The 16,320-nt window shown below is 35.4% G+C and overlaps 1 protein-coding gene across 1 annotated transcript in view; it reads right to left on the reverse strand.

Moving 5' to 3' along the window:
- Window positions 1–3,802: 3,802 nt before the first annotated feature.
- LOC141338192 (oxysterol-binding protein-related protein 6-like) overlaps window positions 3,803–16,320 on the reverse strand; it is a 53,771-nt gene continuing 41,253 nt past the window's right edge. Inside the window, exons 12-16 of the mRNA XM_073843745.1 lie at window positions 15,047–15,191; window positions 11,760–11,910; window positions 11,563–11,689; window positions 4,351–4,473; window positions 3,803–4,105 (exon numbers count right to left, since the gene is read on the reverse strand). Coding sequence (XP_073699846.1) covers window positions 3,994–4,105; window positions 4,351–4,473; window positions 11,563–11,689; window positions 11,760–11,910; window positions 15,047–15,191 — 658 coding nt within the window. The 3' untranslated portion in view covers window positions 3,803–3,993. The remainder of the gene's footprint in view (window positions 4,106–4,350; window positions 4,474–11,562; window positions 11,690–11,759; window positions 11,911–15,046; window positions 15,192–16,320) is intronic.

A 16,320-nucleotide genomic window follows, 5' to 3' on the forward strand; every position in this document is an offset into this window, starting at 1 on the left:
TTAAAAATCTATTAGTAATGTATTGTAGTAGAAGTACATTTTCTCAAAAGTTGTACTAAAGTACACCTAATATGAATGCATTATTAGCACTAACACTTAAACTGATTTTGAGTGTGGTAATTCTCCCAGGTTATACTTAAATACACTTTATTTAAGTATACTTAGTACACTTTTCAGTAATGTACTAAAAGTGCTCTATTTTTGCGCACTAATTTTGTACTTATTGTACTAAAAAATAGTATTAAGTATATGTTAAGATAAAATTAATACCATCTAAGTGTACTCAACTGTGCTATTTTGAGACACCATGAAATTGAACTAAAATGTGCTTTTAACATACTATATCTGTATTTAAAAATATATATTTAGTTACAACTAGAAATACACTTGAACCCTACTTTTGAACATTTATAAATATATTTATGACTAATTTAAAGTATAGCATGTATTTTAAATAATCAACAATAATTCATGTATTTTAAATAATCAACAAGTGTATTTTTTATTAATAAAAATATTTGGGCAATACATTATAAATACGCTTTGTATACATTTGTCATATATTATTCATGTATTTTAAATAATTAATAAGTATATTTTTTATTAATAAAAATATGTGGGCAATACATTATAAATATGCCTTATACATTTGTTATATATTATTCATGTATTTTAAATAATCAGTAAGTTTATTTTTTTATGTATAATTAGTATATTTAAAGGTTTATGAAATATGTTTCAATTGTATTATAAGTGGTAACAAAATACATTTTTTGAAATGCTGAGATAGTATGTTAAAAGCACGTTTTAGTTCATCTTCATGGTGTCTCAAAATAGCACAGTTGAGTACACTTAGATGATCTTAAGTTTATCTTAAGAAGTACTTAAGAATAACTTTTAGTATATTAAGTACAAAATCAGTGCCCGAAAATAGAGCACTTTAAGTACATTAGGGAAGTGCACTAAGTGTACTTAAATTGTATTTTAGCACACTTTTTTCACACTTTGTATATTCTTTTAATATATTATTGTTATACTTTAAATTAGTCATAAATATATTTATAAATGTTTAAAAGTAGGGTTCAAGTGTATTTCTAGTTACTAAACTAAATATATATATATTTTAAATACAGATATAGTATGTTAAAAGCACATTTTAGTTCAATTTCATGGTGTCTCAAAATAGCACAGTTGAGTTCACTTAGATGGTATTAAGTTTATCTTAACATATACTTAATACTATTTTTTAGTACAATAAGTACAAAATTAGTGTGCGAAAATAGTACACTTTTCAGTAATGTACTAAAAGTGCTCTAAGTATACTTAAAGTGTATTTTAGTGCACTTTTTTTTTTACCTGGGATGAAAGTCAAAAATCCTGTATCTCAAAATATTAGAAAATTTGCAGAACAGAAAAGTTCAAATTGTTTAAAGTATGTTTATTTATGCACCAATGCTTGGTCGGCAGCACATATTACAGCAAATTACTTGCTCCTAGCACAAATGACAGCATTAGTGAAGTGTGGCATGGAAGTGATCAGCCTGTGGCACTGCTGAGGCACTATTGAACCTCTAGATTGTCTGTATATTGTTGGATTGACTGTTTCTCATCTATCTCTTGAAAATATCCAATAGATTCTCAATGGGGTTCAGGTCAAGCATGTTGGCTAGCCAATAAAGCACAGTAATAGCAAACCACTGGGAAGTGGTTTTTGCACTCTGGGCAGGTGCTAAAGTCCTGCTGGAAAAGAAAATCAGCATTTCCATAAAGCTTGTCAGCCGATGGAAGCATAAAGTGCTCTAAAATTTCCTGAGATGGCTGCATTGACTTTGCACTTGATAAAACACAGTGCACAAGCAGATGTCATGGCACCCCAAAGCATTACAGACTTCAGAAACTTCACAATGGACTTCAAGCAGCTTGGATTCTCTGCCTCTCCAGCCTTCCTCCAGACTCTAGGACCATTATTTCAATATGAAATGCAAAACTTACTTTTATCTGAAAAGGGGACTTTGGACCACTGAGCAACATTCCAGTTAATTTTCTCTTTAGCTCAGGTAAGATGCTTCTGACATTGTTTTTTGTTTCAGAAGTGGCTTGGAAGTGCTTTTCCTGAAGACGTCTAAACGTGAGGACTCTTGATGGGCTAACTCCGGTCATCCCTCTTGCTTGTGCACCTTTGCCTACCCAATTTCTTCCTTCCAGTCAACTTAGTATTTAATATGCTTTGATACAGCACTCTGTAAACAACCACCCCATTCAGTAATGACCCTTTGCGACTTACCCTCTGTGTGGAGGGTGTCAATGATTGTCCCCTAGACCATTGCCAAATCAGCAACCTTCTCCATTAGTGGGGTGTCAAAGAACATAAAATATCTGGAATTTATAGTGTCATTTAATGAAACTCAAATGTAAATATTCTAATATTTTGAGATACTGAATTTTTGACTTTCATGAGCTGTACTCTCTAATCAAAATTAAAACAAAACTATTGGAATGTTTTACTTTACATGTAATGAATCTATGAACTTATTCATGATATTCAAATTTTTGGAGCTGCACCTGTACAATGTACTCAATGTGGTCATATGGCACTGCAAAACACCTTTGCTTCTATGAAGGCGGGATATGGGTAAGGTTAGGGACAAAATTTATATGTAGGAAACATTTATAATCTGGACAAGCTTTACTCTTAACAAAAACAAACCCAGAATATGAATGCAATGCACAGTTTAATCTTTTAATATCGCTGTCTTAAAGCCACATTAAGCATTAAGATATCCACTTAGATTACAGTGCAGTTGTCTTGATATGCTGTTTGTGAAAAATGTGGGAGAAAATTGATTTGTTTTTGTTCAAGCTATGTTAATAGTATTTTGCTTGCTTTTCCACTCCACTTTGCTCTCAGCTCTTCTGGAGTGTCTCAAACATGACAGCATTTTAAAAATGCAGCACTCAAGTGAAGAAAAAAAAAAAAATAAAAAAAAAAAACTTGTGACACCTTGTTTTTTTCCTCCAAATTCTACTGCTAAGTCTTGCATTTGTCAAAGCAAAAACATGATTTGTGAATGCCTTTTAGAATGCCTGCAATATGTACTGCAGGGGTGTCCATGTACTTTGTCATTGCTATACTACAATAAGCTTTTAATCAATATCTTCAATTGTACAATTTAAAAAAAAAAAAAAAAAAAGTTGCTGCAACAAAAAAAGTCCATAGAATTAGGAAAGAGCGTAACCTTAAACAAGTGGGCAGCTGCTTCACGACCATGAAGTGTCTCAGGCCTTGTTCTCTCTCTCCCTACAATGTAGTCACTTCTCTTTACAGTGTATGCTTCCAGAGCTCCCCTTCAGATGGCAGAAGTGCAAACGTGTTCAAATTTAATATTTATTCAAGTCTCATCTGATTGGAAATGCACACAAGAAATTGCACATAACCCTATTACTCTTTTCACCAAAATATTTCCAGTAGATCTGGTTGAAAATCCAAAAAGTAATTTGAGAAATTACCTAGCACAAAATATTTTTTACAGTAAAATCACGCAAGATTTTCTTATCAGAAATAATTAAATCCATTCGTTAAAAAGCATAACTTACAGCAAACAGTTTAGACATGCATTATTTACAAATACAGATCTATTGAAATGGGAAACATTCTGTACTAAATCACATTAGACCTTACCTTTTAATAAAAAAGACCAAAGAATAATAAAAAAAAAAAACCATTAAGACATCTATTCATAACACAAAATATAGAATGGATTTTTGTTTAACACAAACCTATTTTTAAGTCATCACTAAAAAGGAGGGATGTACGGCTTCAGGAATATCACAATTTAGATTAAAAACTCCATTCCTACATTGCCTGTGAAGTCTTTGGCTTAAACTAAAATTCACAACAGTTATATAAAACAATATACATACTAACATGCCCAAAATTCAAGAATTTTGCTAAGAGAATACTGGGATGTCACAAATCACAGGACTTCAATTCCATCAACACCACAAATCCAGATTTTCAGTGTTGGCAAATCCTGGATTTTCTCGAATCTTCCAATAAGTTCCATTTGTCACCCACACCTCTCTTCCAGCGTGATCTAAAGTTTTTCTGTTGAAAGAGAAATTTGTATTTTTTTTTTTTTTTTTTTTAAATAAGGCATTTACAATTCCACTTCGTTAGTTCATAAATCATCTATGTTCATTCACTCAGTTTATGGCGATTTTTGATTATTTATATTATCTGCAGAATATATTCCAGTAACATATGTTGTCCTCTGGCACATTTCATTTAAGAAATTAATTAATTTCTGGCAGGAAAAAAAATAAATAAATAAAAAAAATAATGGGACTCACACAAAGAAACGTGGAACATGCTCTTCACTCCTCTTGGTCATTGTCTTACGTCGTTCACGTTGTTTCTCCTCTATTTCATCCTTGCGTTTATCAGCTTCTTCCACTTTACCCTCTTCAAGAAGCCTAGAAATAAAATAACTGTTACCCATGCAAAGTTTCACAATATGCTTGCATCACACTTCACATCTGAAGAAACTAAGTCATATACATCTGATGATGAGATGAGGAGAGGGTAAGAATTAGCATTTTTGGCTTTAGTATCACAAGTATCTAATAGTTGATCAACCTCCAGTACAGATTAGTACAACTGTTAGAGAAAGGTAATGCTGACACACTAGACGTTTACAAATTATTTACTGGCAATGACGCTTTAGAATTAACTTTACGAGTAGTTATATATTATCTGTGTTCAATACATCTCACAAACTTATTGCATCAAAGAAAAAAATCACTGTAACTCTTGCTTTAAAAAATTACCAATATATACCCAAGCGCTGGTCATATAATTAGAATCTCTTCAAAAAGTTGATTTCCTTAATTCCATTTAAGAAGTGAAACTTGTATAATGTATACATTCATTCCACACAGACTGATATATTTCAAGTGTTTATTTCTTTTAATTTTGATGATTATAACTGACAACTAATGAAAAGCCCAATTCAGTATCTCAGAAAATTAGAATATTGTGAAAATCAGCTAATTAACTCAAAACACCTACAAAATCCTTTAAATGGTCTCTCAGTCTAGTTCTGTAGGTTACACAATCATGGGGAAGACTGCTGATGTGACAGTTGTCCAAAAGACGACCATTGACACCTTGCACAAGGAGGACAAGACAAAAGGTCATTGCAAAAGAGGCTGGCTGTTCAGAGCTCTGTGTCCAAGCACATTAATACCCAGTCGGCACATGACCGACCTTCAACGTTGAAATTTGGTTGAAATATGGTCAGCAGTGAAACAACATTGGTCTTCAACCGTTTAGCATTCAGTCAACACATGACCAATTAGGTCAGTTGTTGTTTCAACGGTAAAACAACTTTGATATAACTTTAAATGCTAAACGCTTATATATACACATTTGTATGCTAAACTGTTATCTATACACCTTTGTATACCTTCAAACGCAAGTGTTTAAATAATAATAATAATAATGAAAAAAAGTATAATTTTTATAAGATCATGTCTTCAGCATACAAAGAAAATGTTTGCCTTTTAAATTATTATGAACATTATTATGTCATGAATCTTATTCTAAAATATAATAATCATCACCAACAATAATACTAATTACATTTCGCTACCATGCTGAAACAATTCCTATTGGTCGTTTTACCTTACTGCTTTGATCATGATTGGTTAATCTGACTGTCATTCAGAAAACTGACAGGTGAAACTGCGCGCGCCTTTGTAATTACAAAATTTCGACCGTTACAGCATTTTCTGGTGAGGCTGTGAGCCGCGTAGACTATGGGAGCTGTTGTTCACCGAAATTATTCGGTTGGTCCTGAATTATTTTATATTTTCCTGTAAAATTTTTATTTTGAGCAAATTTGACTTGTGAAATTTCAACAGAGAACAAAACCCGGAACACAGAAAACAGACGTGATCTGTGATCCTGCAAACACTTATTGTCTTACCTGATTTAGCCAGTACTGTATGTATTATTACCTTTCAAAAATAGTACAAGAGTTTACAAATAGGTAAATTTCATGAAACCTGCAGAAGTTTAATACTTCAGTGTGTGTTTGTGTGTGCTGCTTTATTACAAACAGCAAAAGTTAGATGCTAATTTAGCGCGCTAGCAATATTAGCTCATCTGGTTGTATATATACTAGTCTCGCATAGCCATACCTTCAGACTGACGGCTGAAGGTCTGGTATTCATGGCAGCTTTGATTGGCCAAGGCCCGCCCATAAGGCCGTTTGACAGACATGTCAAACAACCAATCACAGTTCGTTTCGTTCAGCGTCACGTTTCGGGGCGTAGAAATGCCCCCACAACAACAGACTGGCATGCAACAAGTCAGACATTGATATAACCAGCATTGAAAGTTAACAAAGAAGAGGGAGAACAAGCAGTAAGTCAGTTATTTGTTCGCGAACGTCGCAAATGTGTTTAACAACAACAGCATCTGCATAAGCAGCTTTCAGCAAAACGCGAGTAAATCAGTCTGCGATTTGTTTCCCGGCGGACCGAAAATAAACGCGACACTCGCGTGTTCCGGAAATCCGATCAAATTCAACTAATCAGATCACGACTTCGACATTCCTGAAGTGTTTCCAGTTAAGTGAACCATATGCATCAGACGTTTAGCCAACGTTCCGTGGGCGTGACGTCTGAGGCTGAGACTATATATATATATATATATATATATATATATATATATATATATATATATATATATACAGTGTTGTGTGTTGCTAGTATTTGTTAATGTCTATCTTTTAGAGATTCACATCTTTCGACATAAATGCCATGCATTACTGTAGGTTTACATTTTAATCCTATAATAACAGTCCTAAAGATAACATACTATATTTTTCTTTTCTGAATATAATATAATGGCAAATGTCTTTAGAATTTAAATGAATTAAGGTTGTTTTAAGGAATGGTATAAAACAAAAAACAGCTTAAGAAAATTTCAGTAAACCATTGATTCTTTCTCCTTGTGGAGTCATTAATGATCCAGCTCATTGGCAGTTTGGTTAGGAATTGTTCATCTGCTACTTTGCACTGTCAGTTCTGGTAGAGATTAATTGATCTTTTGTTATAGGTTTATTTAATTAATACCAATGTACTCAATATGATTTTGTTTCACTAAATACACTGTTTAACTGGGATTGTGATTAAAACAATGTAACTGGGGGCTCTGAAAGACTGGGAAAAATTGGTTAATATTGTAAACTTCAAAATGTGTTTAATGAAGTGTTGTGCACTTTGTTTCCAACTCCACTGTTATTGGACTGTGTAAAGTACAAGATTTGTTTTGTATTGAACGTTTTCAGTTAAAGATATTCAACAGTATCAAGGTTGGTATTTTATGAAATTTTATTTTTGGTGTTTTTGTTTATGTAGGACAGTAAAGAAAGTATAAAAGTGGGAGAGACAGGAGGGGACAGCATTGGAAAGGACCAAGAGCTGGGACTCTTTCAAGGACCACCTGAAGCACAACTATGCTATATGCACAAGGCTTTTTTTTTTTTTTTTTTTTTTTTTTTAAAATCAGAATTTGAAGAAACATTTAGTCTTAAGATAATAAATGCATTTCATTTAAGGTATTTCCTACCTCGTGTAAAGAATTTTAAGGTGACTGCTTTTTCCCCCTTTACCACCAACATGGTCTCTATTGCAGGTTCCATTCTCAAACTTTTCTACCCATTTCCACTGCACAAATCTCTTGTAATGAGACATTTGTAAACCCGTTTTCACAGAACTATAGTTAACCACAAAAATAAGAGATCGAGTGGTTTTAGTCAAAAAAAGTTTCTCCTGCAATTGAAGCGCAAAATATGCATGTTATTGTACAAAAACTTTGAGTCTTTAACCTTCTGGGGTCTAGGGATTTTGAGAAGTTTTAATATACCCTGACATTTGTATGTGTGTGTGTGTTTTTTTTTTTCAGTATCTGAAATCATAATATGCTGTTCAAGAAACATTTTATTATTATCAATATTTAAGCAGTAGAGTATTTGTTTTTTCAGGATTCTTTGATGAATAGTAAGATCAAACGATTAGCATTTACTTGAAATAAAAAGCTTTTGAAACATTATATACCATACTATTAAAAACTTATTTAGCAAGGATGCTTTACATTGATCAAAAGTGATGATAAAGACATTTATAATAATTACAAAAGATTTCTATATCAGATAAATGATGTTTTATGTTCAATTCATCAAAGAAAAGTGAAAGTATTCTACTGAGCTGTTTTCAACTTTTTTTGCTTCAAGAACCACTACGCACAGACGTAAATCTTTGGAAATCAGGGTCCCAGAGTCTGGAGGAAGAGAGGAGAGGCACAGAATCCACGTTGCAGGTCCAGTGTAAAGTTTCCACAGTCAGTGATGGTTTGGGGTGCCATGTCAACTGCTGCTGTTGGTCCACTGTGTTTTCTGAGGTCCAAGGTCAAATGCAGCTGTATACCAGGATGTTTTAGAGCACTTCATGCTTCCTGCTGCTTTATGGAGATGCAGATTTCTTTTTCCAACAGGACTTGGCACCTGCACAAGTACCTGGTTTAAGAACCATGGTATCCCTGTTCTTAATTGCCCAGCAAACTCGCCTGACCTTAACCCCATAGAAAATCTATGGGGTATTGTGACGAGGAAGATGTGATATGCCAGACCCAACAATGCAGAAGAGCTGAAGGCCACTATCAGAGCAACCTGGGCTCTCCTAACACCTGAGCAGTGCCACAGACTGATCGACTCCATGCCACGCCGCATTGCTGCAGTAATTCAGGCAAAAGGAGCCCCAACTAAGTACTGAGTCCTGCACATGCTCTCATACTTTTCATGTTCATACTTTTCAGTTGGCCAAGATTTCTAAAAATCCTTTCTTTGTATTGGCCTTAAGTAATATTCAAATTTTCTGAGATACTGAATTTGGGGTTTTTATTAGTTGTCAGTTATTATCATCAAAATTAAAAAAAAATTAAAGCTGCAAGCAGCGATGGGCGGGCCCTTGCACCCGGGCTCACCGCTGATCTGTGGCGAATGGTGGGCACTATGCTTTGACATATTCCTCCTAAATTTACTATGTTAAAAGTCATTTAGATGTGCCAGACTTCTTGATGCCAGCTGGTGACGATGTGTATAACTGAATATTAGCATGCAGATGTCTTCAGGCCAGCGATTTTATCAAACATATGACGTTTGGTGCAGATTGAACATGGCATGCTTGAGTGTAAGACATGACATATCCTGCTGCCAACAGGTGGCGCTATTACGGAATATTGGCTTTTAGATGTCTTCAGGCCAAGACTCTTGCCAAACATGTCAAGTTTGGTGCATTTTGTACATTGCATGTTTAAGTTAGTGTAAAACAAGTAATTTGCTGTTGCCAGCTGGTGGCGCTATGATTGTAATGGAATATTGGCCTTTAGATGTGTTCAGGCCAGGACTCTTATCAAACATGTGAAGTTTGGGGCTGATTGGACATTGCATGCCTGAGTTACAGTAACTTCCTGTTTCATTGCATTAATAACATGCTTTAGCAAGTGTTGCTAACATGTTTTAGCATGTTGCTACCCTATTTAACACTTGTTGATACTTTAAAATATTGCTAGGCATCCAGAACAGTATTAAACATGTCACTTCTTGTTGCTAGCAGTATGCACTATGACTATAACTGAATATGGGCATGGGTATGTATTAGGGATGGTTCGATACGTGTATCGGTACCGTTCGGTTCTCGGACAAATTCCAAATGGAAGTGATTATCCCTATCACCTTTGTGGGGGACTTAGGGCACGTGCATGTCATAATGTAGTCGTTTGCAATGCACTTGGCGAAGGGAGCGATGTAATTTCCTCATAATTATCTTCAGCTGGGATGTTTACGTGACAACACAGCATGGTCTCTGTCAGCAGATGTCGCTGTTTTAATGTCATTAATGTCTTTTTACTGTTAGCATAACTAAGCGAATCTGCTTAGTGCTGACAGACACGGGTGTGTTCGACTTGAAGCGGCGCTGCAGCGACCGATCTGTGTATGACATCAAAATACTGTGAAAGCGCTTGACAGCTGATGGTTCCATATTCTCGTTATAATCACTCTCGCGTTGCTCTGATGTCATAAACCGATCGGTGCCTGCAGCGCCGCTTCAAGTCAAACACACCCGTGTCTGTCAGCACTAAGCAGATTCGCTTAGTCCCCTCACAAAGGTGATAGGGATGATCACTTCCATTTGGAATTTGTCCGAGAACCGAACGGTACCGATACACGTATCGAACCATCCCTAGTATGTATTCAGACCAGGGCTCTTTTTAAACCTTTTTAAGTTTGTGACAGATTGGACATTGTATGCTTGAAGTTACAGTAACTTCCTGTTTCATTGTATTATTGGCATGCTTAAGCATATTAGCTAAATGTTGCAAGCATGCTTTACTATGTTTGTAGCATGTTGAATATTAAGTTTGGGTCAGATTGGACATTGTATGCCTGAGTTAGAGTAACTTCCTGTTTCATTGTATTAATAGCATGCTTTAGCTCTTAGCTAAGTGTTGCTAGCATGTTTTAGCATGATTCTAACATGTTGCTAGCCTATTTAAAACTTGCTAACGCTTTTTAATATGTTGCTAGGAGTCCGTAACAGCGCCACCTGCTGACAACAGGAAGTGACATGTTTAACGCTATGACTATAACTGAATATTGGCACTAACGTGTGTTCAGGACATGACTCTTATCAAACGTGAAGTTTGAGGCAGATCGGACATTGTTCGCCTGACTTACAGCAACTTCCTTTTTCATGGCGACACGTCGAAATTTGTCAGGCCGCCACGGACACGCCTCTCAACGAAAACTCTAGATCTTCGCAATTTAGCATCCCAAAGTCCTTATGATGACACTCAGCAAATTTGAAGATAATCGGATAAAAACTGTAGGAGTTTGTTAAAGCACAAGGCCTAATAATGGCAAAAACTGCACAAAAATCGTACAGGAAATTCAATATAACGCACTTCCTGTTGTGTTTCGGATGTTGCACCAGGAGACTTTTTTGTAGGTATTGGTGTGTTACATGTGTTTACAGAGTTTCGCACATGTACGTACGTGAAACGTAGCTCGAGGCGCACTCCGTTTAAATTTTATAGGTGGCGCCATCTAGCCATTTTGCCACACCCACTTCTGAAAATCATATCAGATGTAAATTTTCGCCAGGTCTGATGCGTGTGCAAAGTTTCGAGAGTTTTCGAGCATGTTTAGGCCCTCAAAAAGACTTTATTTTGGAGGAGGAGGAGGAGGAGGAGGAGGAGGAGGAGGAGGAGGAGGAGGAGGAGGAGGAGGAGGAGAAGGAGAAGGAGGAGGAGAAGGAGAAGGAGAAGAAGAAGAATTACAATACAAAAGAACTCGCACTGCAGTGCTCGGGCCCTAATAAACACTTGAATTATATCAGTCTGTGTGGAATGAATGTATACATTATACAAGCTTCACTTCTTGAATGGAAATAATGAAAAAAAAAAACTTTGTTTTAAGACAACAACTGGCCACATACCTTTGGTCTGGACGGAAACGAGTGTCTGTCGGGGGCAATTTCTCCTTTATATCAGGCGTCAGTTCATTGAGCTCTCTGGCATACTGGGAGAAGCCATAGTAGTCAAAGTAATCATTTGGTTGAGGATCTGCGAATTATAACAGACAATTCACCATCAAACTAAACTTGGTAAGACTATTGTGTGCATGGACACTTACTGGGCTTCCAAATGCATTGTGGCTCGGGAAATGTATCACAGAAGATGCCTTCATGCCATGATCCCCCAAAACGGTGAAGCACTTTGCCAGTACGGTCAAGAACGGTGCCCTGCACTTCATTCTTGCTGTTATCGTCACCCCAGTATCGTGACTGGACAAATCAGAATTACATTAGGGTTATATACACATCTGATGTTTTGTGTGTAAAACTAACAATATGGTCTTAATTGTACACACAATTCTTGGTTTTACAATGACCTCCACAAATATTGGCACCCTTGGTAAATATATTAATCTTATTAAAAGTGTATTAAATTTTATTTTTTGATGGCAACCTGCCAAAAATAAAATAAAAAACTTTTAGCCCTAAATACCATTCCAGAGCCGCTTGAGATTAAATGGATTTAGTGCGTGTTAATGGCGCTATGCTTTGCTGTTTTGAGGAGCTAGGACAGTTTTGCACACTTCCTGTTAAGTGCACACATTCTTAAGTAGTCAAGACTGCAATTTGGACAGGCCTAGCAGTTCTTAAATGACATTCACAACAGTGGGTGTTTACTGAGAAATATTAAAGGAGAAGCTGCACCAAAATAGTGCATTTTAGAGAGAATGTCAAAAAACAAATCAAGAACTTTAACGTGTTACTTTTTTGAAATTGTGCTTTTTTCCATGTCATGACCGTTTAAAAAGCCTATGAAAAAGTTAAAAATTTATGCTGATTTAACAGGGATATTATTTTATAACAACATTGTTCCTGGAGGATGGATAATGGATGGAAAGTTTGGCAAATTTATAAAAAGTATGTCATTTTTATAAGCTTTTTACAATTGCTGCTTAAAATAACAATAATAAATTACCAATCAAATGAAATCAGCATTACCAAAATGTATTTGTACTACAGAGGTGGGACAGAAGAAAACAAAAGTAGCTTATAGGTGTATTTTCATGTTTAATGAGGCTCAGAGGTGGTATGTGTGCAATCAAATTCATAAAATAATGTTGAGATTATAGTTTTAAATATAACATTTTAAATACAGAAGCATTAACTGATTTAGATAACTGAAAAGATACTTGAAGAAAAATTATCTGCCAGCAAGTCACCGATTTTATTACTGAATCACAACATTCATTTGATTAGTTTGAAAGGCTAATTCATTCAGGAATAAAAGCAAGTGACCATCTTTATGAATGGGAAATAGAATCATTTCACTAGATTAGTTTAAAAACACAAGCTCATTCATAAACCAACTTGTTTTTGGATAGTGATGCGCAGTGGCTCAGTTGTAATTTGTTTCAAACTATTTTTGACGATGATATAAAGAAATTCCAGGCAATAGTTTTATAGTGAGACGATGTAAGTCACTTAAAATAAACTTGTTTATTTAACAGTTGTATTAACTCAGTATCTCTTCACAAACTCCCTTAATAAATCGTTAAAAGCTGTCACTCATCTTAGTTCATCGCAATCTCACAAAGTTCGATTATAATCAGTGAAGCTCTCTATACTGCACAACCAGTCTCTTATTTACACTTCCTCTACACTTTCTTTATTAAAGGATTGGTGAGATGTGTCCGTGATACGTTACTCGATGCTGCAAACACACGTAGAAACTTTTAAAACTCCCCTCAGCGCACACACAAATATGCTGATCGGGACAGTCACACTGCCGCTCCTAAATGTTTTTCATTAGTCACAAGCAGTAGTTTGCAGTCATACCCTTCCAATGAAACTACATATCTAAATATGGGTTCACCTGTGCATGTTTCTCAAGTTCTTCTTCAAGTGACTGCCAGATAACATGCCGCCATCTACCACGTATTGTTCAATGAATATTGAGCAACCTAAGCCATTCAGCACAGAAATTACGGTTTTACTTCACTTTAAAATTAAGCGCATGAGAAAATCTCTCACGAAAATTAATGCAATGATCATTCAAATTTAAGACTTGCTGCTCAGATTCAAGACCTTAATTCACAGAAAAGTGATTTAAGTGCGTCGGGCGTGCCGAACATCTCATACAAAACGTATAAACCGCTCCTTTGAAAATTTGACTTTGTAATGACATCTGCTTCAAATAGCACAAGTGCACATGATAACTTTTGTTAACTCCACAATAAGTAAATACACTTCATCAGCTAATTACTCTTCAGCAGATTTTATTTTAAATTAAGAAATTATTGTATAAATTGGCCTACTGTCAATGCTTAACATGCCAATAAAGCTTTGGTTATGTCATATGACTGGATTTTTTACTGGAATGCAGTTTAAAGGCAGAATTCAACATAGTTCATTTTATTTCACCAAATATGTATTTTTTTCAAGTGTCACAAACAAAAGGTCACACACAGGTTTGGTAAAATACAAACCAGAAATGTAATTTATATTAAGCAAAAAAAAAAAAAATCCAACCTATAAGTATTTACCAAACATCCTGATCTTGGCTGATCTTCTACAAATTACTGGGTGTTCATAAAACTATTAGAGCCCTGTGGAAATCAAGATATTTTAATCATGATTTAATAATTTAATTTAAACAGTTTGAGACCATTTCAAACGACTAACCAAGGCCAGCCTAAAAAGATGCTCAGAATTTAAACATTTAAAAGAGTTTAAAGCACTCTCTGTGAGGGCACAGAAAGCCACGTTTCACAGACAGCACGCAAACACTAAACTCAACAAAAACACTTCGCCAGTTTAAGCATACAAACACAAAAAGACACCATAATTCACGCAGAGAACCGCAACTCACAGCCTTTGAAAATCTTGAATCAACAAATGCATACAAAATGTTGAAACCCATCTTGGCAAGTATCCTCAAAAAAAAAAAGAAAAAAAGAAAAAAGTTATGTCTTAAGTGAACGTAAACAGAAAAAAAAAAAAAAAACACAGATGTTTGCCATTATATTGGATGCTTTGTCTCTTAAAGTGACCGTGACTAGTTTACTTGTCAGTGTCCTTTATGATAATCCAATAAAATACAGAAAATCGCTCACTGCTGTTTATTGAATTACTTTCTAGTTTAAACAAGAATTAATCTATATTTAATTTACAAGGTGATGATTATGTAATACTTTTTTACATTTGATTATTCAATTTGGTTATCCCTCAGAACACTTCTGACATCAACTGCATACAATTCATTCTTTGATACTTTCGCCTTTTGTGAACGCTTGAAGCTGGTCACTATTAACTTCCATTACATGAAGTGCAAGCTCCTTTTGTGGTCTGAAAAAGCAATTATCATACAGCATTAAAACATCACAAGTAAAGAAACACAAAAACTCACTTTGACAAATGTGATCTTGCAGGTGCACTCATCATTGTTGAGGTTACGAATGACAACGTCGCCGTAGTGCTCCAGCCATCTCTGCTGAGTGAACACATTGTGTATGCAAGTGACTGCTTTATTCCACTCATAATGATCACCATACCTGAAGAGGAAAAATCGGAAAAAATAAATAAATAAATAAATCAATCAATAAATCATCAGATACATGTTGACCAGACTATTTAGCTCCATTTATGGAATTTATAGAAAAAAATAACTAGGTCCTTAGATTTCTTTGCGTCTTGGATGGTACAGATGTGGCTTTTAAGAATGCATTTTCCTCACACAGCAGCAGACAATTCCTCACGTGTGATCATGAAGCGCCCTGCAGCAGGGTTATAATTTAAATAAGTTTGTTGTGCCTTACAATCTCTACCTAGTGGTGCATGGAACACTATTTATGCCAAAGAGGCATGGCAAAAGTCTAGAGTAGCAATCGACTGATAATCAGTTTATATACCCTGCTGAAAAAACAGGCTGGTTTTAGCTGGTCATAGCTGGTCAGCAGGCTGGTTTTAGAGGGGTTTTGGCCACTTTCCTTAGCCTGACCAGTCTGGGAGACCAGCTACTTTAACCAGCTAAGACCAGCCAATCAGCCTAGACTGGTTTTAGCAGTTTTTTTTTCAGCAGGGTATGCCGTTTTGAGAAATGTGAGCAAGACCGCCGTTACAGCTCTGCATCTTGAGGTGAGATGAGTCAATGGCGTTTATAGGTAAAACAACCTGATTTTCTCTAAATAATTGATCTACTTTATATAATCCAATAATACCCCTGCTGAAAAAAAACAGCTGAAAGGCTGGTTTTAGCTATTTTTTTGCCAGCAGGGACACAAATGATTGAGATGAGAAATGACTGACATGTATTTTAAGCATGGCACTGAGAGAGAGAGACAAACTCAAGAAGAGTCATGCAATCCATAGACAAGCCCCAAAGATCTAACTTTACATGAGTTTAATGAGACAATAAATTAAGCCATTCTGTTTCCAACATGCCCTTATTTAATTCTATGTAATATACTCTTGTAAAGCTTACATTTATGAGTCCTGTTTATTCACTGGGTTGATGAGCAGGGATTTTGTTAATAAACGTCTAAGAACGGTTTAAGTACACAAAAATAAAAACAGTGCTTTGTCAGCAAGAATTTCATAATCTAGACCAACCCTTTTCCTGGAGATCTACCATCCTACAAAGTTCAGCTCCAACCATGATCAAACACACCTGAACCAGCTGAT

This window comes from Garra rufa, chromosome 7 (assembly GCF_049309525.1).
Source record: "Garra rufa chromosome 7, GarRuf1.0, whole genome shotgun sequence".
NCBI lineage: Eukaryota > Metazoa > Chordata > Actinopteri > Cypriniformes > Cyprinidae > Garra > Garra rufa.